The 26,915-nt window shown below is 38.5% G+C and overlaps 1 protein-coding gene across 4 annotated transcripts in view; it reads right to left on the bottom strand.

Annotated features, from left to right (window-relative positions):
* Window positions 1–26,915, bottom strand: part of DENND4C (DENN domain containing 4C) — a 142,248-nt gene that overhangs the window by 9,354 nt on the left and 105,979 nt on the right. For all 4 annotated transcript variants that reach the window (XM_033237435.1, XM_033237437.1, XM_033237436.1 and 1 more), the window contains 10 exons: window positions 26,566–26,688; window positions 24,933–25,079; window positions 20,625–21,790; window positions 16,585–16,753; window positions 15,293–15,402; window positions 14,814–14,989; window positions 10,089–10,271; window positions 9,090–9,285; window positions 6,743–6,988; window positions 5,266–5,383 (listed from right to left, as the gene is read on the bottom strand). In XM_033237435.1, coding sequence (XP_033093326.1) covers window positions 5,266–5,383; window positions 6,743–6,988; window positions 9,090–9,285; window positions 10,089–10,271; window positions 14,814–14,989; window positions 15,293–15,402; window positions 16,585–16,753; window positions 20,625–21,790; window positions 24,933–25,079; window positions 26,566–26,688 — 2,634 coding nt within the window. The remainder of the gene's footprint in view (window positions 1–5,265; window positions 5,384–6,742; window positions 6,989–9,089; window positions 9,286–10,088; window positions 10,272–14,813; window positions 14,990–15,292; window positions 15,403–16,584; window positions 16,754–20,624; window positions 21,791–24,932; window positions 25,080–26,565; window positions 26,689–26,915) is intronic.

Here is a 26,915-nt window from a genome sequence, read left to right as displayed (position 1 = left end):
TGGCCTTCTCACCAAAATCTCCACTATTTTTGAGAGTGCTCTCAGGCTAAAACATCTCCACACTCTGTTCCAAATAAAGTAATTTCCTTTAGGGAAAATTTCAGCGCTCTCTATTCTTATGACCTGCCTCTCCCTCTGGGCAAAATTTCTTTTTTTTCTTTTTTTTTCTTTTTTTTTGAGACAGTCTCACTCTGTCGCCCAGGCTGGAGCACAATCTCAGCTCCCTGCAACCTCCGCCTCCTGGGCCTCCCTGATTTTCCTGTCTCAGCCTCCCAACTAGCTGGGATTACAAGTGCCTGCCACCACACCTGGCTAATTTTTTTGTACTTTAAATAGAGGAGGAGTTTTATCATGTTGGCCAGGCTGGTCTCAAATTCCTGACCTCAGGTGATCCAACACGCCTCGGCCTCCCAGAATGCTGGGAATACAGGGGTGGAGCCAACCGTGCCCAGCCCCTGGGCAAAATTTCTAAGCCACAGCTCTGGAAGTGGGGCTGGGAAAAGAGGCCCTTCTTTTAGAGTGACATTCCTGCTTTATGAGCAGGGTGCTAGATGAAGACAGTAGCTTCTGTTCTTTTTAGCTTGCCTCTCCTGGCATGAAATCTCTGTGCTATATGAGTAGGCTGCAGTGAGAAAAATTGGGGACCCAGTATTCTCAGCCTCCCACAACTGGGGCAGAGTTTTTGCCTTATGAATGGAGGCAAGGTGGAAGGACTGGGCCTCAACCTCTTGGCCACACTCACTGGGAATTTCACCTCTGCAATACGGAACTGAAAGGATGAAAAATGCTGGCAGCCTGCCTTTCCCAGGGAGATGCTATAGGCCCTTGACTGGGTTCTGTAGGGGGTACAGCAAGTTGTGGCTGAAGTGCCACAGAAACTTTTGCTCCTTTTGATAAGATTTAGTAGATTTTTTTTTAAAAATTTATTCATTTGCTCTATAGTCTGAGGACAATTTCCAAAGGTTTGTTTGTTTTGTTTGTTTTAACTATAGGGGTGCAACTGTGGCTTACTGCAGCCTCCAACTCCTGGACTCAAGTAATCCTCTTGCCTCAACCTCCCAAAGTGCTGGGATTACAGACGTGAGCCACCGCGCCCTGCGGAAAATTATTTTTTCAAGAAGTCTCATCTTTAGAGCCAGATGTGGTGGCTCACACCTGTAATCCTAGTACTTTGGGAGGCCAGGGAGGGTGGATCACTTGAAGTAAAGAGTTCAAGACCAGCCTGGTCAACACAGTAAAACCCCGTCTCTACTAAAAATACAAAAAATTAGCTGGATGCGGTGGTAGGTACCTGCAATCCCTGCTACTCGGGAGACTGAGGCAGGAGAATCACTTGAACCCTGGAGGTGGAGGCTGCAGTGAGCTGAGATCACACCACTGCACTCCAGTCTGGGTGACAAGGGCAAAACTCCATCTCAAAAAAAAAAAAAAGAAAAAATAATTTTCACCAATTATGGTTGTTTCACTGGTCTGTGGAGTTCCTCATATTGCTATTCCAGAAGTCATCTCTCACTTAATTCGTATAAGGTCTTTTAACCTATACACCAACTTTTGTTTATATACACCAACTCTTCACTTAAAGCAGCCAACTAATAAAGAAATATGGCTATTCTCGAGAGCTCTGTTTTATTCCCACCATAAATCATGGAACATTTTGAAACACCTATTTCAAAAGCTATAAGAAAACAACTAAAGAAACTAGCTCTAACTCTATTCTTTTCTAGCATAAATTGCAAGGTTATTCTGTTCCTGCCTAAAAAGCATCCAAACATCATGACTGAAACCAAAAATTAAAGGCAAAAATAGCTTATGCTATATGTAATCATAATTTTGTGACTGACACATACTGAGGAAAAGCATTTTTTTACTCTAGTTTTAAGAAAACTGCAAAGTAGTAAAACGTTGTTGGAAAAAAAGTATAAAGTATGTAAAATGAAGATGGAACTTTTCCATTTCTTCTCCAAGCAGCCACTATTAACAGTTTGTGACATATTTCTTTGCATATATTAAAAACAGAAGTACACATTTTTGGTTTTATTTTTCTACAAGAAAGGGAAAAAATTATATACTCTTTTGCAACTTGTATTTTTTCACTCAGTATATAATAGCATCCATCCTTTTAGGTCCTTATATACAAATGACTTTTTCTTGGCTGCCAATATTTCATAGCATGGATTTACCAGAATTCTGTTGAATATTTACATTTTTTCTTTTTGAGATGGAGTTTTGTTCTTGTTGCCCAGGTTGGAGTACAATGGTGTGATCTCAGCTCACCACAATCTCCACCTTCCGGGTTCAAGCAATTCTCTTGCCTCAGCCTCCCGAGTAGCTGGGATTACAGCCATGCACCAACACACCTGGCTAATTTTTTGTATTTTTAGTAGAGACAGGGTTTCTCCATGCTGGTCAGGCTGGTCTCGAACTCCCGACCTCAGGTGATCCACCTGCCTCGGCCTCCTTAAGTGCTTGGATTACAGGCATAAGCCACCGTGCCCAGCCTACATTTTTTTCATTTTTATAAAAAATCCTTGCTGGGAACAGTGGCTTACAACTGTAATCCCAGCACTTTGGGAGGCTGAGGCCAGAGGATTGTTTGATTAGTCAAGTATGGATGCCTGTGATCCCAGCTACTCAGTAGGCTGAGGCAGGAGGATGACTTAAGCCCCAGAGGTTGAGACTGCAGTGCACCAGTACACACCAGCAAGGCAACACAGCATGACCCTGTCTCAAAAGAAAAAAAAAATCCTACAGTAAGTATCCTTGTGTAAACAGCTGTGTACTGTATTTCTATAGAACACAGTTCTCTAACTACAATTCCTGAGTTTAAAGGGTATCCACATATGAAATCTGTATGTTTGCCATATTGTTCTCCAGAAATGTATCATTTTACACATCTAAAAGTATATGAAAAGTGTTCCCCAAACATCTTCAACAATCTTTAAATTTTTTTAAACAATCTTCATCTTTAAAGTTTTTTGCCAATCTGACAGTTACAAGTTTATGTTTTCCTTTTTTTTTTTTAAGAGATAGGAGGGCAGGGAGGTCTCACTTTGTCACCCAGGCTGGAATACACTGGTGCAATCATAGCTAACTGCTGCCTAGAACTCCTGGGCTCAAGGGATTCTCCTGCCTTGGACTCCCAAAGTGTTGGGGTCATAGGCGTGAGCCTGGCCACATTTTCCTTTTTTTTTTTTCTGAGATGGAGTCTTGCTGCGATGTCCAGGCTGGAGTGCAATGACGCAATCTCGGCTCACTGAAACCTCTGCTTTCTGGGTTGAAGCAATTCTCCTGCCTCAGCCTCCCGAGTAGCTGGGATTACAGGTGTGACCACCAAGCCTGGCTAACTTTTTTTGTATTTTTAGTAGAGACGGGGTTTCACCATATTGGCTAGGCTGGTCTTGAACTCCTGACCTCAAGTGATCCGCCTGCCTCTAACTCTCAAAGTGCTGGGATTACAGGCATGAGCCACTGCGCCAGGCCTACATTTTCCTTTTTTAAAATATAAAGTTATACTTCACTTAATACTAATATGACTGAGCTTTTAAAATATGTTTATATTACAGACTGAATTGTGTCACCCCCGAATTCGTATGTTGAGGCCCTAATTGCCAATGTGACTCTATTTGGAGATAAGGCCTTTAAAGAAATAATTAAGGTTACATGAGGACATAAGAGTGGGGCCCTAATGTTTTTTCAATTTGTTTTTTTTGAGATGGAGTCTTGCTCTGTCGCCCAGGTTGGAGTGCAGTGGAGCGATCTCGGCTCACTGCAACCTCTGCCTCCTGGGTTCAAGCAATTCTCTGCCTCAGCCTCCTGAGTAGCTGAGATTATAGGTGCCCACCAACACGCCCAGCTAAATTTTGTATTTTTAGTAGAGAAAGCCAAGACCATCTTGACCAGGCTGGTCTTGAACTCCTGACCTCGTGATCCACCTGCCCTCAGCCTCCCAAAGTGCTGGGATTACAGGCATACACCACCACGCCGGGCCAAGTGGGGCCCTAACCTAATACGGCTGATGTCTTTACAAGAAAAGGAGACACCAGGAATGTGTGCATGTGCATGCAAACACACAGAGAAAAGGTTATGTGAGGGTACAGCAAGAAGGCTGCCATCTACAAGCCAAAGAGAGGCCTCAGAAGAAACCAAACCTGCTGATCCCTTTCTAGATTTTAGACTTTCAGCCTCCAGAACTGTGAGAGAATATATTTCTGTTGTTAAAGCCACCCAGTGTGTGGTATTTTATTATGGCAGCCCTGGCAAACTAATACAGTTTGAAAGTCACTTAATGTTTTTAACATGAATTACCTATTAATATCATTTGCTCATTTATCTACTGAATTGTATTTTTCTTATTGACTCATAAGGCTTTTGAATACATGAATAACAACCCTTTAAACACCTTGTAAAATACATTCTAAAAGAGTAAAAATGAAGCCACAACCCTTAAGACCAGTCAGTAACCATCAATACAACTGAACTTATGATCCCATAACAATACATCTAAATTACTCTTCTGCTACATACAATTTGCTCTCAAAACACCCAATCAAATTTTTACTTGATAGCAAAATCACCAAAAAAATTCCTAAACTCAGTTGAGACCTGTCACAGTTAAAAACAGGTCAGTACAATAGCAAATCACTTTTTCATTTTTTTGTGTGTGTATGTGTGTGTACTTTTTTTTTAAAACGGCAAATCACTTTGAATAATTAAAAATTTAAAAATAAAGCAAAATAATTTGCTTTTCTCTATTTAACTCTAGGGGAATTTAATTCTGTTTCTTTTCTTTTTTTTTTCCCCCCAGCAGTCCGTTCTTTATTACAGAACAGGATCGCACAGTATGTATAGACTGTGCCACAATTTGCTCATCCAGTCACCTATGGATGCGTATTTGAGTTGTTCCCATTTTGAGTCTTTTATGTCTTTCTTTGTTTTGTTTTGTTTTGGTTTTATTTGAGATACAGTCTTGCTCTGACACCCAGGCTGGAGTGCAGTGGTATGATCTCAGCTCACTGCAGCCTTTGCTGCCCGGGTTCAAGCAATTTTCGAGCCTCAGCCTCCTGAGTAGCTGGGACTACAGGCACCTGCCACCACACCTGGCTAAGTTTTGTATTTTGAATAGAGATAGGATTTCACCATGTTGGCCAGGCTGGTCTCCAACTCTTGACCGCAAGTGATCCACTGGCCTAGGCCTCCCAAAGTGCTGGCATTATAGGCGTGAGCCACGGGACCCAGCTGTTATGTCTTTAATTCTATTTTACTTACTAAAATTCCTCCATGAGACATACAGAGGTTCTCTTGGTTCCTGATGAAGGTTGATATTATCCCATAATAGCTGAATATACACAAGTTTGCTATCCTGGGACAGAGATGACAGAGGAAGCTAAAAGAAATCAAAAGAAAGTATTAGTATCCCAAGAATAACAATTACCAGTGGATCTAATGAAGCTTGATTATATAACAGATGAGTCCTTTTAAAATTCTGGACCTAAAATTCAGAGCCAAAATTTTAATTTTTATTAATGTCTGATGACAAATGTTATTATTACTTTCTGAGGTAAAGGTTTCTCACTGTGACTTTTAAGGACTGGGATGACAATTTGCTAACTGACACAATGGTTGTAGAAAGATTAACCATCATTACAGCAAATTTTAAGGTCAAAGTACAAGAGTTTCTACTACCTTACCAAATAATTTTATTTTACCTACCTAATCAAACTAGAGTTTATAGTACTTTAAGGAAAGATTTTATTTTGCCCCATGTATATGTTTGGGGTCTCAGTGTCTATCAATATTAATACTATAAAATAAAGCACTCTAGGAGCTCACTGTCTCTAATGGAATCAGGATCCCAGTATGAGTTGGGGCTTTTAAGTCAGACAGCCAGAATGTGACCTTGGGTCTCCATCACTTATTGGGTATGCCACCTTACAGAAATTACTAAATTTCTCCAACTTTTAATTATAACATCTGAAAAATATGGGAAATATGAGTCCTTTCAAATAAGGTTGTTGTGAGAATTGCAGCTAGGAATAGAACAGTTAAGAATAATAGCTACCAGCCAGGCACGGTCACTCACGCCTGTAATCCCAGCAGTTTGGGAGGCCGAGGCAGGTGGATTGCCTTAGGTCAGGAGTTCAAACCAGCCTGGCCAACATGGTAAAATCCCGTCTCTACCAAAAATATAAAAATTAACTGGATGTGGTGATGGGTGCCTGTAATCCCAGCTACACGGGAGGCTGAGGCAAGAGAATCACTTGAACCCAGAAGAAGGAGGCTGCAGTGAGTCGAGATCACGCCATTGCACTCTAGCCTGGGCAACATTTTCCAGCTACCCTTGCAGACAGATACGACCTAATAACTGAGTTCAGGCCAAGAAACTGTATGTTGGAATATTATCTACAACTCCAGGAGCTATCCCTTAAGAAAAAAGACATACTGTTCCCTCCATCCATTTTTCTCCTAACTGCTGGACAGAAGGTAGATGTGACAGCTTGGAGGTAATCAGCCATCCTGGACCAGAAGCAGAAATAGGAAATGGAGGTTATGCATAGCTAAACAAAAATATAGAAGGATCTTAGGTTCCTAACACTTTACCATTCCAGGATTGCTTATCCAAACTTTTAACTGAGAGAGAAATAAACTTGTCTTGTTAAGCAACTGTTGTTGTATACTTTCAGGAGCTTGATGTTAAGCCTCATCCTACCCAATACTAATGTAAGTATAAAAGTTGGCACCCTACCTGTACACCTTCATTACAATGTTCAGATGTGAGGATAAGTCCTGGCAAGTTACTAGGAAGGTCCAAACGTCTGAAATACCAAACGAGGTTCCAGAAAATGATTGGATGTTGATTGATGAAAGAAGATGTATGAATCACCTGATCACCTTCATTTTCTAGCAAAGATTCAAGTTCTTTACGGAGTACCAGAGGACTCAAGTAGGGCACAGAAACAGGGGGAGGATTGGGTCTTTTTCCTAAAGGATCCTTAAAAAAAATACAAAAAGAAATTAATATTATCTGTTTAAATCTGTATGCTGAAGAGCACTTCTCAATGAGATAATGCCTCTCTATCTATCCTTTTTAAATCAGTTATTTTAGGACCACTGCTACATGCAGGAGAATATGCTAATGAATGAAAACCTAAAAAAGAAAAAAAATGCTTAATCTTAAATACTATTAAGTTAAATCATTACAAAAGAAAATTAATCAACAGACTCTTTAAAACATGTTCTCTATCACATTGAGAGCAATGGTCTGAATGTATTAGGTTTTTTTCAAATTTTGTAAGAAATATTTGCATTTCAGATGCTTTATAGTAATATATGTGTGTAAAAACTGTGTGACATTATCTTCCTCCTACAACTCTAAACTGACGGAGCAATCTTTTGCATTAATATTCTTTGCTGACTTAACTCACTTTTACAACTGATTGCAACAAAAACCAAAGAAATTAAAGAAAGAGCATTTTTATAATCCAAATAAAATAAGAAATGAAAAAAGACCCAACCTAGACTTTGTGAGTTATGCGTATTATAATCAGGATAAAATGTTTAAGACTCTCTCATTAACAGTGGGTTCCCCGGTGCCTAGACTGTGGTATCCAAAACCATTTCCCTCTAAAGGGACCCACAGTTTCTTAGAGAAACGGTTGATTCTAGTCTGGGTAACAAAGTATATAACATAAGCATAAAACATCTTGTTATATAAGAAAGCAAGAAAGCTTTTTAAAAATTACAAAAAAGCTACTAGAGTTATGTCAAAAGGACTAATGAGCTAACTTGTAGAGGCTTCTAGCTGACCAAAGAGAATAATATAAGCATGAACAACGGTAAAAACAGCAATAGATATAAAGATAAATGTTTAAGGCAAGGTAGTGTGTGCCTATAGTTCCAGTTACTAGGGAGGCTGAAGCAAGAGGATCACTTGAGCTCAGGAGTTTAAGAATAGCCTGGGCAACAAAGCGAGATCCCCATCTCTAAAAACTAATTGCTTAATTAAACATTAATGTTGAAATCAATGAGTTCATAATGATACCCTATTCCCCCAAATTAACTGATGACCTTGGAGAATGACAGGGACTCAACTCGCCATTTTGAAAATTGGTAAATAAAAGCAAAAAACCAAGCATTTAACCTGCCTTTCCACTATAAATTTTATCTTTAGAAAATCTAGCAGAAGACACAGGGAAGTTTCTGTTTATGTATTCCTTATTAAAAGGAAGCAATGACAGAATGAGACCATTATCATTTTATAGCTCCTAATGAATTACTTTAAGGCATTAAGGCATTAATAGCTACTAATGTTTATGTCTCCTACTGGGAGAAACACACCACCACTGATGAAATTGTCTTACAAAAATAAACAAGCAAATGAACAATAACACAAAAACCCCAAATCTGATCAAGGTTCTGGACACAAATTTCGACTTTTATCATTGCAATCAGCAAAATCTGGATTATGGGAAACTGTACTCTAACCAGTTTTATCAACAACTAAATTGCCAAAGGAAGAAAGAGTCTACAGATTCAAAAAGACTAAAAACCATACAAACCCAAGTATAATACACTGACTTTATTTGATCCTGATTCCTCAAGCTACCAACCCACACATACACACGCACACATATGCTTTTGACATTTTTGAGACAATCAGAAATTTGAACGGACTAAATAACTTGATAATATTATTTGGTTTTTTTTTTGTGTATGATAAAAGCAGTGTGATTATATTTTTCTGAAGTCCTCATCATTCAGGGACACATACTGAAATATTTACTAACAGAATATGATGTTTGAAATTTGCTTCAAAATAATCTCAAAAAAAGAGAGAACTGAATGAGAATACACACAAAAGAAGAATGGCCATAAACTGAAAATAATTGAAGCTAGAAGATGGACTCATTATACTGTTTCCTTTTGCACATATTTGAAATTCTCTACAATAAAAAGTTATTTGCTTATGGAAAAATTCTAATCTATCACTTTTCATGTAATTAAAATAAGTCCACTACAGAAGAATTTATAATGTTCTACTATATACTTAGATGTGTATGCAGTATAATTACAGTGTTGTTGTTGTTACATACCACAACTTCCTGCAGACTGTTTGGAAGACTAACTGTTGAAATGCCATGAAATGGTCGCTGGGTAAAGTCAATATTCTGTAAGGGGCCTCCAACACTGTGACTTCGAGTCAAAGACACATTTCGCTTTGAAAAACTATTAGGCACAGATGAAATTTTCATAGTTTGGACATCTCCACTGGCTCTCTTTATTTCATCACTTAAAAAAACATAGAAGAAATGTTATGTTCATGTTAAAAAACAGTCTAAATCTGTAGAGCTATTTTCTACAATGGACCTTCAGTCTACTAAACATATCTAAGAAGAATCAGCATCACCTTGTAAGAATTGCATTTCCTTCAAGCATTTTTGTAAAACTGGTCAGAAAAACAGGATGGAGTAGATGGTTCTGGTGAGGGTGGGAAGATGACATATTGTATGTAGATACACAGGTATTATTTTAAAATGACAAAGTACCCATTCAGTTGCTTTACTCAAATATTATTTCATCTTAAACAAAATTACCTAGAAGTATGCTGTATGCAAATAAGTACAGTAAAGACACTGACAAGTATTTAATCTCTACTAGGCCACGATCCACCTAAGGAGAGAGACCCAGTCATATTTACTTTATTTTTAGAGCTTAGCATAATATTTAGCATACAATAGAGTCTCAATAAATGTCTGATTCAATTAGTATTTAAAGGTCAAGTGTACATTTCACAGAAAGAGAACATTTCGCCTCTGGAAAGTGGCAATGACTACCTTAAAGGGGAAATACTTTACTGTTGAGAAGTTCATTTTGTAAAAGACACCTGTAAAATATTAAACTTAGTTCAAAAATGGTTTATCATCAGAGTCATTCATTAGCTGTTTAAACACTATGTGGTAATAATAAGTTAAGATGTACTCTTAAATGCCAGAACTTATGCCTATTATGAGTCAGGTTGTCTTTAGAGACAGAATTTTTACAAGGGTACCCCATTTATTACTATATAAAGAGGTCTCTGTACCCTTTGATACCTTGGTTCAACTGCAGAGCCTGTTTCTTCAGTTATGGTCTGGTTATGTTTTGGGAAATCCATAAAGTTGATCAAGTCAGGTTCTGCTAAACTGGATACAGGTTTGTGCTCCAAGGATTCATTTGCCAGTGGAATGCTTCCACTTTGTAAACTGTCACCAGAGGTACTTGGTTTCAGGAAAAAGCTAAGTATGGAAAAGGGGGGAAAAAGAGCCTTTAAAAATCCTCAAGTCTTCTAAAATTCTATCATATTTAGAATCATTTTATTGATAAAGCAGTTATTAATTATATATAATCCAGAAGGAAAATTATATATAATCCAGAAGGAAAACACTGCCTATTTCCAATACACACACAGACCTCTCTCTCTCACATTCCTGCTCTCATTTTCTCTTCCCTTCCTATCCTAAACTTTTCAAATACAAGGTTGGAAATGGTCCAATAAATGATATTCCAATTTTTGAGAACCTCTAAAGAAAACTATGAAGGAAGAACAGAAGCAAAATATTTTATTAATTTCCTGAGTTTAAAAAAAAATAAAGAAGAGCTGCAGTAGCAACATTTTAAGACGTATTAACCTATAATTACTTATAATGTCTTTTATCATTTGTAAATCTCCATCTTGTTTCTAGTCATTTCTTCTCTGTTCATTGTTTTATTTACATCTTATCTCTCTCCTTCTCTCTTTGGGTGGACTCAAGGAGGGAAGGGCCTTGCAAGGAACATTTAGAGAATTTTCTGAGGTAATGGTAATGTTTTCTAAGGGTTTAATTTGTATAAATGCATGCATTTATTCTTCAAATGGTATGTTTAAGATCTGTACATTTTGCTGTATATCAATTTATCTCAAAAGAAAAAAACTGTCAATAAATACTGAACTCTAGTTAATGATACGCATATCAGTCTTTGGGGGAGAAATGTATTAATATCTATCTTACCTTCAAATGAATACAAATTTAAGATAGATTGGTGGAGAAACAGATAGGTGATAGACTAAGTATAGTAAAGTGTAAATTGAAGGACGCAGGGGTAGATATTGGGTGTTCATTGAAAAAAACTTTTAAAACTTGTTGTAAGCTTGAAATTTTCTATAACAACATATTCAGGGGACAGACTTAATAATGCTCCTTTATACCCAATTTGAAAAATATAAAATAAAATGCTTGTCACAATAGCTTAAAAACAAAATTAACAAAAAAGTATAGGACTTATGGAGAATAATATAAATCTGTGTTAAAGGACATAAAAGAAGATCTGAAAAAAAATACAGAGGTATGCCCGGTTCATAGATAAGACAATAATTTGGAAAAGTCGATTTTCCCCAAATTAATCTATAAATCTCAAAAACTCTAGTTGGATTTTTTTTTTTTTTTTTGAGGAACTCAAACTTATTCTAAGAATTCATAGGAAAGAGCAAGCACACAAAAAATAATAACAATAAAATCCAAGAGAGGGAACTCACTCTACTAATCAGATATAACACAAAGACCAAGTGACGAAAACAATATGGCATTAAGAATAACAGCAAGAGGCCGGGCGCGGTGGCTCAAGCCTGTAATCCTAGCACTTTGGGAGGCCGAGACGGGCGGATCACGATGTCAGGAGATCGAGACCATCCTGACTAACACGGTGAAACCCCGTCTCTACTAAAACTACAAAAAACTAGCCGGGCGAGGTGGCGGCGCCTGTAGTCCCAGCTACTCGGGAGGCTGAGGCAGGAGAATGGCGTGAACCCGGGAGGCGGAGCTTGCAGTGAGCTGAGATCCGGCCACAGCACTCCAGCCTGGGTGACAGCGCGAGACTCCGTCTCAAAAAAAAAAAAAAAAAAAAAGAATAACAGCAAGAAAATGCGGAACCAAGTGAGGTATACATGGGAACTGAAATATGATAAAGGTGACACCACATGTCAGTGAGGAAAGGATAAGTTATTTAGGAGATAATATTGGGATAACTGGATTGTTATATGGGGGAAAAATAAAAGCTGGATCTCTACCATCATATATAAAAAGCAGAATAAAGATATATTAAAGACCTAAACATCAAAAGTAAAATATAAGCAAAAATGTTCAAGGATAAAAATTTCAGGTCCTAGGGATAGGGAACAACTTTAAAAACAAGATTCCAAAAGCACAAATTGCAAGGTAAAAAATTAATGGATAATGACATCAAAATTAATGCTTTCAAGTAATTAATATCAATAATATTCAAGTCAAATCAACAAGAAAAATAAAGATCAATAGAAAAATAGGCAATGAACGGCCGGCCCTGTGGCTGACATCTGTAATCCCAGCACTTTGGGAGGTTGAGGTTGGCGGATCACGAGGTCATGAGATCGAGACCATCCTGGTTAACATGGTAAAACCCAGTCTCTAATAAAAATACAAAAAAATTAGCCAGGTGTGGTGGTAGGTGCCTGTAGTCCCAGCTACTCAGGAGGCTGAGGCAGGAGAATGGCATGAACCCGAGAGGTAGAGCTTGCAGTCAGCCGAGATCGCGCCACTGTACTCGAGACTCATCTCAAAAAAAAAAAAAAAAAGAAAAATAGGCAATGAACATAAGCAGCCAATTCACAGAAAATGCTACAATAGGCCAGGTGCAGTGGCTCACGCCTGTAACCCCAGCACTTTGGGAGGCCAAGGTGGGTGGATCACCTAAGGTCAGGAGTTCGAGACCAGCCTGGCTACCATGGCCAAACTCTGTCTCTACTAAAAATACCAAACTTAGCTGGGCATGGTGGTGGGCACTTGTAATCCCAGCTACTTGGGAGCCTGAGGCAGGAGAATTGCTTCAACCTGGCAGGCAGACGTTGTAGTGAGCCGAGATCGTGCCACTGGACTCCAGCCGGGGCGACAAGAGTGAAACTCTGTCTCCAAAAAAAAAAAAAAGGCTAGAATAACAAGTAATGAAGAGAAACTCAAATTTGTCAGTATTGAGACAAATTCAAACAATGCCAAAAGTTAAAAAGTGATAATACCAAATGCTGGTAAGGCTATATAGAAATGAGAATTCTTAGGTACTATTTGTGGGATTGTAGCCATCTAGGAAGCAATATTTTGTGTTTACTAAAATCATGTATGAAAATGATCTTACTCCAAGGATTATTGTTTTTTTAGAGAAACTACTTCACAAGTTCAAAAGGGGTATGTATTTTGCAGTACACTGCATTACTGCAGTGGTGTTTGTAGTAATAGAGAACTGAAAGCAACTGAAGTATCTAACACTAGAATAATGGATAAGTAGAAAGATATATTAACTTTCTGTAGGAGAAAAGGAATAAACTAGATGTACATATAGTAACTCAGATTTTAAATTGAGTAATAAAGAGATAAATTTAGATATATGACACTTAGCAGAGTCACTGTCTTTGTAGAACGAGGGAATGAGGGTGGGAATGAGGAAAGGAGGATAAATATAAGAGGGCCCTTGCACAGGCCAAAGATGATAGTGTATCAGGAATTAAAGAGTATGATTTGACTTAGCTCCACGCCTGAAGCTAAAAGAAAAAACAGAGAAGAAACACCTCTACAATTAAACGGCGTGATCTCAGCTCACTGCAAACTCCGCCTCCCGGATTCAAACCATTCTCCTGCCTCAGCCTCCTGAGTAGCTGGGACTACAGGTATGCGCCACGGTGTCAGGCTAACCTTTTTTGTATTTTTTTGTAGAGATGGGGTTTTGCCATGTTGCCCAGACTGGTCTCAAACTCCTGACCTCAAGTGATCCGCCTGCCTCGGCCTCTCAAAGTGCTGGGATTACAGGCATGAGCCATCGTGCCCAGCCTAAATGTTTTTTTTTTTTTTTTTGAGACAGAGTCTCGCTCTGTCACCCAGGCTGGAGTGCAGTGGTGCAATCTCAGCTCACTGCAACCTCTGCCTCCCAGGTTCAAGCAATTCTTCTGCCTCAGTCTCCCGAGTAGCTGGGACTATAGGCACATGCCGCCACACCTGACTACTTTTTTGTATTTTAGTAGAGACAGGGTTTCACCATGTTGCCCAGGCTGGTCTCGAACTCCTGAGCTCAGGCAATCCACCTGCCTCAGCCTCCCAAAGTACTAGGATTACAGGTGTGAGCCACCACACCTGGCAATGTATTTTTTATAAAGCAGCTAAAGGCAGGAAATAAAAAGTTCAATTTGTTCCATAAAATGAACGGAATATTAAGTATAATTCCTTAGATCAGCACAGAGTTACTAGTCTCCTTTCTATTGCCTAGAATTTGGTCATTTAACTGCACAGAATACTACTAGGAAGTGCAAGTGACAAGAGAAGAGTTGAAGCCTTTTTTTCCCCTTTGTTTCTTCTAAAATATATACTCACTGCAGCTTCAAACTCCCGGGCTCAAGAGATCCTCCTGTGTCAGCCTTCCTAGTAGCTGCTACCACAGATGCACACTACCATGCCCAGCTAATTAAAAAAAAATCTTTTGTAGAGACAGGGTCTTGCCATGTTGCCCAAGCTGGTCTTGAACTCCTGACCTCAAGCAATTCTCCCACCTGGCCTCACAAAGTGTTGAGATTACAGCATGAGCCACGGAGTCCGGCTGATAATCCTACTTTAAATAAAATGGTAAAGTAGACTCCCACATTACTAACATTTGCTACTCAAATACTGAAGGTGAAGGACAGACAGGAAGGCAAACCTGGAGCACACCATGAATATTTCGCTCTTCTCCCAGAAGTCATGTTTTTTGAGGGTACTTACTTCTTGAGAGAGCTTTTTAAGACTAACCTTGCAGAACCTCTCAAATCTTTGAATTCTATATTGAGAAGAGGCAAGAAGTTGCTTTTACAGAATGGACAAGCTGTATTCAAATTTGAGTCATCTGCTGTCCATCCAGCCATAATTTCTTCATCATAAACTAAAGTTCCACAAGCTCTACACTGTGAACAACTGGACATCAAAACCTAAAAACAGAAAAATGCAGATACTGAGACCATTTAATAAAAATTAATCTTAACAGGCATTCTCTTGAGATAATGGGATTTTATTTATTCTATTGATCAAATTTGGAATTATTAATAACAGTTCTTTTATTTCACAGATAAACTATCAGTTCATTGTCTTACATAAGACATCAAGTAAATTCAACAAAATGACTTATTTTATTATACTGTCCACAAGGGTGTCATAGAATCCTGTTCAATGCCATTCTGAAATAAAAATATGCTTACAGCTACTTTATCATGAACTGAATATAGAACTTTTACCTCCATTGCACAATTCTGATAGATGCTAGACATGCTGGTATTTTGAGAAGAACCATGATCTGATTTTTCAAAGTCTTGCCCTTTCATGCCTCTTAGAAATGGAACTTCACCTACAAAGGAATAAACATCATAACACCTTAGGTAGGGAATGTCCTTGTTTTTTGAAAATGCATGCCAAAGTATTTAGGGGGGACGTGTCATAAAGTCTGCAACTGTTTTTCAAGTGGCTCAGTATAAAAATGTATGCATACATAGAAAGAGATAAAGTTAACAATAGTTAATTAAATCTAGGTGGAAAATACATAATTGTTCATTATACGATTCTTTCAACTTTTCAGGACATTTGAAATTTTTTTTTTTTTTTAAGACAGAGTCTCCCTCTGTTGCCCAGGCTGGAGTGCAATGGTGCAATCGCGGCTCACTGCAACCTCCACCTTCCGGGTTCAAGTGATTCTCCTGCCTCCGCCTCCAAAGTAGCTGGGATTACAGGTGCACGCTGCCACGTTCAGCTAATTTTTTTTGTATTTTAGTAGAGATAGGATTTCACTGTGTTGCCCAGGCTGGTCTCAAACTCCTGAACTCAGGCAATCCACCCACCTCGGCCTCCCAAAGTGCTAGGATTACAGGCATAAGCCACCATTCCTGGCTCGGACATTTGAAGTTGTTACAGTAAAAAGTCAGAGAAAAAGAACAGAATTATAATTTTAAAAAGTAACATGGAGTAAGAAACTTCAATGACACATCCTAGGGATTCTCAAACTCTGGTATACATCTGATTAACCCAGAGAACTGCTTAAAAATACACATTTCCAAGGCCCCATCTCACAAATTCAGTCTCAGAAGTTTTAGCGTTAGGTTTGGACATTTGCATATATTTTGAAACAAATTACCCAGATTATTCTGATGCATGCCAAAGTTTGAGAACTAATGATATAATCCACCAATATATACAACTAAAAACAAAGGGAGTAGGTGACCACAGCAGTTATAAATCATAGAAGATCAGAATAGATCAAAAGACAGCTACTATTAAAAACCTCTCAATCATCTCAACAAATGGGGCTTATTGAGTGGGGAGTTACAGGCATCTAAATTAAAATAAGCAAAGGCAGGCCAGGCGCTGTGGCTCTCGCCTGTAATCTCAGCACTTTGGGAGGCTAAGGCAGGCAGACTGCTTGAGATCAGGAGGTCGAGACCAGCCTGGGCAACATGTCAAAACCCCATCTCTTAAATTAAAAAAAAAGCAAAAACTATTACAAAGCAAATGAAGAAAGGATAATCCTTCCCCATACCTGTTGGATAATGCAGTTTTCCTACATCTCCACTACTGCTGCTACTGCCAAGACTTGTGTTGCTCAGGGTAAGTTCACTGCGGACCAATCCTGAGATACTTGATACATTCTCCCCCAAAATATGGTCTTCTAGGCCAGCCGGGAAGCTGTAATCTCTATTAGTTTCCTCCTTTAATTGAAAAAAAAAAAAATTCCACATACATAAATAATACCTTCTCCACTGAAATATACTCCCTCTACCCTTTTCAGAATTAAACTCTGTAATCCTTAAACAAATCATCATCCCCACATTTTTCAAAACCATGAAATCTCCTATTATTTGGAATTTCCCTTCCACACTCCAAGACATTCAAGCCATAAGCAACAACACTTTAAAAAAGATCGTGGTGTGCCTCAGGTGTATGTGGGAGGTCTGGGTGTCTCTCAATATTGAATCTTATAAAATAACAGAATTCTAGGGAGCTCACTGTCTCTAATGGAATCAGGAATCCCTGTATGAGTAGGGGTTTTTGAGTTAGACAGCCAGATTGTGACCTTGTTCTCCACCATTTATTAGATATGTAATCTTACAGAAATTACTAAACTTCTTTAACTTTTAATTATGTAATTTTAAAATATGGATAATATGAGTTGTTTCAAATAGAGCTGCTGCGATAATTTTGGCTGGGAATCTGAATGTTCAGAATAACAAATATCAATATTAGAGCCACGAAACATGAATAAAGTTTCAAACACTGTAGCTCCTAACTACATAAGTCAATGTTGAAGCTTGAGGTAGAAAACATTTCAAAAATCAGGTTTTTTTGCTTTAAAAATGAAAGATTTGTGTGTTCCTTGCCATAAAACCATGTTACAAGATTTGTAAAAATTAAATACAGATAAGCACAACAAGGAATAAAAAATGCTTATGATCAACAGAGATTAAAATCAAAATCTTGATATGTATCTTTCCAGTCATTTAGAACATACATATAAAATCATATAATAAATCTTTACAAATTAGAATATTGTTTTTAACCTGTACTTATGTAATTATTTTAATGTCATTAAATTTTCTAATTATTTAAACCCCTGTGAACTAATCTGTTTTACTGATATACTATTATTTACTAACTCCCCCTGTTGCTTAAACATTCAAAATGCTTCAATCTTATATAAATTACATTGGTAAAATTCCCCTGTTTTTACATACACCTCTAATTACTTCCTTAGATTAAACTGTGGATGAAAGTTAAAAACATTTTATAGACTTTTAATGTATTCCTTAATTTGTAAATATTTATTAGGTATATCCTATTTGCCTTTTGCCAGGTACTGCTTACTGGTGCCAGGGCTGTAACAATGAAAAGACAAGACAAGATCCACAGTGACTTGGAATTTAGAGTGTCATATATTCCAAGTCCAAATATCCCTGTGGAATGTACTTCTGTTGTTAACAGTTAGATAATTTTTTGGGGGGTAGGGGAGATAGGGTCTCTGTCACCCAGGCTGGAGTGCAGTGGTATGATCTCGGCTCACCGCAACCTCTGCCTCCCGGGCTCAAGCTATCCTCCCACCTCACCTTCCAGAGTACCTGGGACTACAGGTACATGCCACCACGCCCAGCTAATTTTTTTGTATAGATGGGGTTTCGCCATGTTGCCCAGGCTAGTCTCAAACTCCTGGGCTCAAGCAAATGCTCACCTCGACCTCTGAAAGTGCTGGGATTACAGACATGAGTCCTCATAACCAACCTCAACAAATTTTCAAAAATAAAACAAAGGCCAGGTGCAGTGGCTCACGGCTGGAATCCCAGCACTTTGGGAGACCTAGGAACATTTGAGCCCAGGAGTTCAAGACCAGCCTGGGCAACATAGCAAGACCATATCTCTACAAAAAATAAAAAATTAGCAGTCATGGTGGTGCACGCCTGTAGTCCTAGCAATCAGGAGGCTGAGGCAGGAGGATTGCTTGAGCCCAGGGAGTCGAGGCTACAGTAAGCCATGATTGTGCCACTGTATTCCAGTTTGGGTAACAGAGCAAGCCCCTGTCTCAAAAAATAAAATAAAATGATACACTCTTTTTTTTTCTTTTTTATTATAATGCCAGATTAAGACACTTTGGAAGCTATTTTATTTTGCCTTCCCTTGACTGACCTTGTAAGCTCTTTAAATGCGAAATAGCTAATTTATAATGTTCAACACTATACTTTCAATTATTATTTTGTCTATAAGATATTCCTTCAAATGGTATAAAAGTCTTACATGTCTAATTTCTTTTTTCTTTTCTGTTTTTTTTTTTTGAGACAGAGTCTCACTCTGTCGCCCAGGCTGGAGTGCAGTGGCGTAATCTTGGTTCACTGCAACTTCCGCCTCCCGGGTTCACACCATTCTCCTGCCTCAGCCTCCTGAGTAGCTGGGACTACAGGCACCCACCACAATGCTCGGCTAATTTTTTATATTTTTAGTAGAGACAGAGTTTCACTGTGTTAGCCAGGATGGTCTTGATCTCCAGACCTCGTGATCTACCCGCCTCGGCCTCCCAAAGTGCTGGGATTACAGGCGTGAGCCACCGCACCCAGTTTATATGTCTAACGTCTTTTCCCATGTCTCTAATTCTGATTTAGACCTTTAACAATCTGAAATTGATTATATTATCTTGAAAGTGCATGATGCTTTAAGCTTCCATACCATTTCACATTATTCTTTTAGATATACTCTTCTGACACTCTTCTTACAGCTTTAACCTCAAATGTCAAATTTATCCTTCAAATCCTAACTTAAATATCACCTGCTTTGCTTTTTTTCCGGATAGCCCCCAACCTGAACCTCTTTTCATATATTGCTCTTTGGTATCTTCTCCTGCGATATTGCTTCTAAGGTAAAAGCATGGATTCTAGATCCAATCTCTCTGACTTCAAATCATAGTTCTACTATTCCCTAGTTAGCCTCTCTGAGTTTCAAATATCATCTAAAAAATCAGGATAACAACAGTACCACCCTCATGGGGTTGCTATGAGAATTAAACAAATACATATGTTTGTATATATTAATATATAAAAGCAGACATATAACTTATAACAGTACCTAGGACATACTGTTAAATAATGAGAGCAAACATTGTAGATATCTGCCTTATCTACCAAAGTCCTCAAATACTATACAATTATTTGCATACAAGGTGAAATTTCAACTTTTTTCTGTAAAACAAGCAAAACTTACCCACTTTCATTTTTACGAAAAGATCTAATGATTAACTCTATGTGTATAATGTTTTTTAAAGACAATTATTTTTGCCATGTAGTATGAAATCTATGGATTAAGCTTCAGCTTGACTTTATATGTATTAAGGAGATTACATAGGTAAAAATTATTTTAAAAGCGAATGCTACACAAATATAATATGGTATTTTTATTAACTTCAAACACTAATCATTAGAACTTTCAAAGAAATAAATCATGTTTTAGTTTAGACTAGTCTATGGAATTATAAAATGGTCCTGATATTCTATTTCTACATTATTAACTTCCTTACATATATGGTTCAAGTTACTTCAAGAAAGAAAACAAATATGCATAGTTTTTAAATATGAAAACCAAAGTTACCAGCACTCTCTTAATAATCCTTCATATATTTTTAAAAAGATATACAAACATTCCAATATCAGATAGACTACACAAAATATAAAAACCAAAGTTACCAGAAATCAGCCAGGCATGTTGGCTCATGCCTGTAACTCCAGCACTTTGGGAGGCTGATACAGGTGGATCACCTGAGGTCAGGAGTTCAAGACCAGCCTGGCCAACATGGTGAAACCTCATCTCTACTAAAAATACAAAAATTAGCTGGGCATGGTGGCACATCCCTATAGTCCCAGCTACTTAGGAGGGTGAGGCAAGAGAATCACTCAAACCCGGGAGGCAGAGGTTGCAGACAGCCAAGATCATGCCACTGCACTCCAGCCTGGGCACAGAAATCTCTTAACAATAATATATCTATTTCTAGAAAGATACTATAAACATTCCAACAGCAGACAGACTACACACATAAAGCTTTCTTACCTCATCATCTGAGTAGCTGTAGGCAGATGCAACAGCTACCCACATCTTACTGGCTACAGTCGCTGCTTGTTTCATACCAGATTTTAGGACATCTATCTTGGGCCCTGAGAGTATATTATCCAGCTTTAGTCCTGACAAAGAATTTACTACAGAACCCAACGAGCCATGTGGCGAAGAACGTATCAGCGCTGACAAAGAAGTTGAACGTTCTTTATGAGTTCGAGAGGGGGTTTGCTGCTTGAAACGCCCAGTAAAAGTTTTAGACCTGGACACTGCAGGCGAGCTTTTCTCACTTTCAGGATTTTCCTGTGCTGGTGAACCATGATCTAAAGGTAGGCTTGATCTCCTCTCTAGAGCATGAATAAATGCAGTAGTCATGCCAGACTCTCTGTTTTCCCCTCCATGTAATTCCATACTAGAAGATTTACTACCTAGGGGACTTTTGAGGTTCATATAGCTTTCTATTTCATCAGCCAGATTACGCGCAATAACTGGAGAAAACAACTTATCTTCAGAATCAAGAGTTTCTCCCCCTGAACACTCAGTGGCTAAAAGAGACAAAGGATCTAGTCCAGTTTCAACATCTTTCCTCTCAACCTCCTTAGCAATACCATATAAACTACTTCTCTTATTCCTCAGATCTTTGGATCCTGTTTTCAAGTCTCTGGACTGATTACTGTTACTATCACTTAGTAGACTCTCATATGTATCCACTGTTGCAGTAGTTTTAGGTATATCATCAGTCACAGGCTCAAGGAGTTCTTGGCTTTCCTCAACCATCTCTGGCACTGGAGATGATCTGTGCTCAGGATTCCAAGTACTTTCAGACACACAAGTCCTACTATCAGGTAGGTGACAGCTAACATTCTCAAAGGTATGGGTTCTTGCGACATGAAGTGGAGAAGTCTTAGGACATGTCAATGCTGCTGTGAGAATCTTAGCATCTGCTCCCATCATGATAGCCATTTCACTTGAATTTGAATCCAAACTACTCTTCTTAAGCAACATTCCTGCTCGACTTTCAGAACTAAAACTACAACTCCTCTCAGGAAAATGCTTTTGTCTTTTTTCTCCTCTATCACCATTCTTCTTGAGATTAGTAGCTTCGCCAAAGACTGCATCTTCAACTGGATCTTGAGTAGAAACCAGCACATTTGATATACTACCTAAAAGGGAAAGTAAAATATTAACGATGAATCTATTTTTCCAAGTTAACTTTTATTAAAATGTTCATTGTTTTCCTGATTATGAATGTGACATATACTCAGAATAAAAGAATCAGAAAATTTAAAGGCCATGAAGAAGGTATTTTTAAAAAGTGCTCTGGAAGAGCTATTTAAACCTGCCTCCTAGAGATAACATTTTAATGTATAACTTGTCTTTCATCCTGTATGTATATAAACACTCATTTATAAAAACAAATCATGCAACATATGATAGGTGGATATACCTGTGTTGTTCACTAAAATACAAAAAAAGAAAGAATCTCTTCCATCTTAGTTTGTATCCAATTCAACAAATATTTGCCAGGAATCTACTCTGCAAAAAGCAAATTTGTAATCGCAGAGGAACTGTATATTTGCTATACTCAAAGTCTTACTGCTGTAAAGTAAAAGAATCCAGAACGGAATGCCTAGCACCGAAAAATTCTAAGAAGGCTGATAAAACCTGAGTGGTTAAAAAATTACTCAGAAATATCCATTTCTTCAACAAATATCCTAGTAGTATCCACTATATGAGGTGCTAGGAATACAAAGGCAAATAAAACAGATATAATCCCAGCCTTCACAGAAGTCAGTCTTATTTGATAAGGTAGAGAAAAAATACGCTAATGGCCACAGCAGCTTCCCCCAGCTTTGGAAGAAGAAAGCAGTCTTTTACTCTTTGCTACCATGCAATTTGTTTCACTCCAAAACCAAAAGCTATTATTTCCTATTTGAATCATTATTAGAACTTGAGTCTTCCTGTTACAGACTGAAGGCTTGTGTCCCTCAAAATCCACATGTTGAAATCCTGACCCCTAGTGTGATGGTATTAGGAGGCAGGGCCTTTGAAAGATCATTTGATTATGAAAACGGAACCCTGATGAATGGGAGTAGAGCCCTTAGAGAAGGAGAGCTCTCTCCTTCTCTGTTGTACAAGGATACAGTAAGTTAGCAGTCTGCAACCTGGAAGAGGGCCCTCTGCAGAACTCACCATGCTAACACCCTAATCCTGGACTTTCCAGACCCTAGAACCGTAAGAAATAAATTTCTTTCTTTTCTTTTCTTTTCTTTTTTTTTTTTTTTAAGTTAGAGTCAGGCTGGGCACGGTGGCTCACACCTGTAAACCCAGCACTTTGGGAGGCTGAAGCAGGTGGATCACCTGAGCTCAGGAGCTCGAGACCAGCCTGGGCAACATGGAGAAACCCTGTCTCCAGAAAAAAAACAAAAATTAGCCAGACGTGGTGGCGCTTGCCTTTAGTCCCAGCTACTTGGAGGACTGAGGCGAAAGAATCCTCGATTGCTTGAGCCCAGGAAGCTGAGGCTGCAGTGAGCCACGACTGCGCCACTACACTCCAGCCTAGGTGACAAAGTGAGAGTCTGTCTCAAAAACAAACAAATAAGGTTAGGGCCTTACTCTGTCACCTAAGCTGGAGTATAGCGGTGCAATCATGGCTCACTGCAGCCTCAATCTCGTGGCCTCAAGCAATCTTCCCCTCCAGCCTGCCAAATTGCTGGGATTACAGGCATAAGCCGCTGAGCCTGGCAGAAATAAATTTCTGTTGTTTATAAGCCATCCAGTCTATGGAATTGTATAGCAGCCTGAATTATTCATATTTAGGATTCTCATTTGTGTTTTTCTTTTCCTTCGTTTTCTTTTTTATCCATTGTTTTTTACTGTAGTCACATCATTTGTTTTGTTAAAAAGCATAAAAATATCTGGGAGCTTCAAGGAAAAAAGCTGTCTTAGATAAGATCTTCCTTTTAAACTTCAAGATTGATTTCAAGGTTCTTTTTAATCTTTCAAGTTAGTACTAATAATCATAATTATATAAAATAATCAGAATAAGCATTTAGAGATACTCTTTTAAGCCTTAATGGGAATTAAACTAGCCTATTTTACAACTCAAAATATGTACCTGCTTTGAAAGCTGTTCCCAATATTTGAGAAACAAATCTTTGCAAATATTATTGGTTCTCACAGTATTTCCAGGAATTTAACAGCACATTTTATTCAATGTTAAAAAAAAAATTGCTACACTGACAAAAGCCCCATTATCCTCACCCTTCGTTCTTAATATGAAAATAAGTTAAAAGGGAAGGAAACACAGCAGTCCACAATGCCCAGTTCAATATTTTGAGAGGACGTTAAGCCTCTGACAAAGAAAACTCTTCCCTCCTTTTCCCCAGCATCTCTGCTATCAAGAAGTTGGGAAAATGGGATCTGCAATGTATATATCAATTATTTTCTCAAAAAACCTTTAGCCCCACCACCCCTTGAGCACTAACCAAACAAGTAATGAGTGAAACTCAGAGTCACGGTAAATACAAAAAAAAAGACTTTAAGAACAGGAGTACTTTTACATTGGTTTAAGAAGCTGAACAAATTAATTTCTGTAAAGTCATACAATAGATACATCTTCAGACAAGACAGTCAACTTTAGGAAAGTGAACTGCAGCCACCACTAATGAAGGGCAAAGGATGCAGGCCAATTTCATCATCTTTTAAAATCATATACTTAGACGTGTGCCAGAAGAGTCTCGGGAGGCCTATATAGAAAGTAGAAAACTCAAATTCAAGGGAGTCATACACACAGTTATTTAGCACAAACACTTAATCACAAACAAAAAGTGGCTTGGGGTACCTATAACAATGGCCAAAATCAAAGACCCACTGGCATATCTGTGTAGAGCGGAAATGACGTGAATCTTTTTCTTCCATTTCCCTTCAGTGATAGGAATGAGCCGGCCACTCACAAGCCCTCTGGAATTTGATCACATCACTGCCTCTCTGTTCATGATGCATACAGGAAGCCCTACAAGTACACTTTCTCATTATCTAAAATGAGAAAGAGTGGCCAAATGGAGAACAGGCACCACAACAGGAAAGGGTATTCTAAGTAACAATTAAACACACTAAATACTCCTTTTAAAAATCAAACACCTTTAAATAACAATATTTTCAATTTCTTTAGCCGATTTAGAGAACTCAAAAGTCCCTTCTGGCTCTTTAGCATGTTCATTACAATTATAATGTCATTAAAGACACATACGTATCTATAGACGTTTATTTTAAATATTTAATAACCAAAATGTAAAGACTCACCAGTGCTACTTTTCCTGCTGCTGATATCAAATATACCAGACGGAACTTTCACAATACTGCTGCCCCATGCAGGAGATTCAGTAGGACTGTGAGGCTCTGGACTAGGTTGTGAATGTTTTGCCACAATAGCAGAGGCATCACACACCTCTGGAAAAAAAATATTTGGATGTTATCATTCCTACTTTTGCCAATATTAAACAGAAACCATATACTGACTTTTACATATTGTATGTATTTTTCTCCAACAGTCAGTGTGTATATTTTACTTTAGACACGAAGTAAAATAGACTGTGTCTGGTTTACTTTATGCCATAAATGCTGCCATTAACTGAAATGCTTTGTTTAACCATTCAATAATCCTAACATAAATGTTCTTTAGTGAATCAATAAAGTCTCTGGCCTTCAGCTCTCCTTCTCATCACTTGGCAAGCAGGAGAGGGGCTTGCTTCTCCAAAACTCTGGAGTATAAAATAAGTAACATTAAAGAAAGTATACTTTTGTGAAAGAGAACAGGAAGAGTGTCTTATTCCATGAGCCAAAATATTCCTCCATATTTTCATAAAATGATTACAACAAATTATCTCTGCCTTAATGAGCCCTATAAAAACCAGGAAAAACCACATAGACTTTTGTTTTTTTGAGATGGAGTCTTGCTCTTAAAATCACCCAGGCTGGCGTGCAATGGCACAGTAGCGGCTCACTGCAACCTCCGCTTCCCAGGTTCAAGCGATTCTCCTGCCTCAGCCTCCCCGGTACCTGGGATTACAGGTGTCTGCCACCATGCCTGGCTAATTTTTGTATTTTTAGTAGAGACGGGGTTTTGCCACATTGGCCAGGCTGGTCTCAAACTCCTGACCACATGATCCACCCACCTCAGCCTCCCAAAGTGCTGGGATCACAGGCATGAGCCACCACACCCAGCCCACATAGACTATTTTTAACCTACCAATGAAAACTATGCACCTAGATATTTGAAGGACTGCTAGTGAAAGAGCCTTTCAGAATTAAAAATGGCACTAAAATAGAAGTTTTGATGACTCAAAGTTTAGTCCTGGTTCTGTCAAAAGTAACTATGTAAATCTGGCAAATACCTCAATGGGTCATACTTTCCTGCAAAATTGAGGGCTGACCTACAGAGTGTCGTGGCTCACACCTGTAATCCCAGCACTTTGGGAGGCTGAGGTGGGAAGATCACTTAAGTTCAGGAGGTCAAGACTAGCTGGGCAACATGGCGAGACTTTGTCTCTACAAAACATAAAAAAATTAGCTGGGCATGGTGGCACGTGCCTGTGGTCCCAGCTGACAGGGGACTGAGGCAGGAGGATCATGAGGCCAGGAGATCAGGGCTGCAGTAAGACATGTTCTCGCCACTGCACTCAGCCTAGGCGAGAGAGCAAGGCGCTGTCTCTAAAACAAAAAAAAGAAAAAGAAAAAGAAACAGAAACAAAAGTCTCTTAAATTTTAAAACTTCAGAGATTACCAAAATCTACCTTATATAACAGTACATAGCATCTTAGGAGCCAGACCTTACATTTGTGAAAATAATCATCAAAGCTATCAACTAAGATAAACTTTTAATTATTAATAATGCAGGTATTATTCTAAGTAAAGTTCGTAAATATCAGGACTTAACCTTCTGTTTGCATTTTTGTTTTAGTTATCAATTCTTTTGCTGCTTGTTCTTCAGGCACATGAATTTCTGCATCATCCTTTATAAGTTCATCTTTAGACCCATATCCTTGGTCAGACTGACCACCTGTTAAAAAGAATGCAGACTTACATATAAATGTTTTCATATACTTATAATTCATATATAAAATATCAAAAGAAAATTCCAGGCCAGGCGCAGTGGCTCAAGCCTGTAATCCCAGCACTTTGGGAGGCCGAGGTGGGCGGATCACGAGGTCAGGAGATCGAGACCATCCTGGCTAACACAGTGAAACCCCATCTCTACTAAAAATACAAAAAAATTAGCCGGGCGTA

The sequence above is a fragment of the Trachypithecus francoisi genome, unplaced genomic scaffold (assembly GCF_009764315.1).
Source record: "Trachypithecus francoisi isolate TF-2019V2 unplaced genomic scaffold, Tfra_2.0 Lachesis_group16, whole genome shotgun sequence".
Lineage (NCBI taxonomy): Eukaryota > Metazoa > Chordata > Mammalia > Primates > Cercopithecidae > Trachypithecus > Trachypithecus francoisi.
The sequence above is the reverse complement of the archived record's forward strand: the minus strand, read 5'-3'. Positions and strand labels throughout refer to the sequence as shown.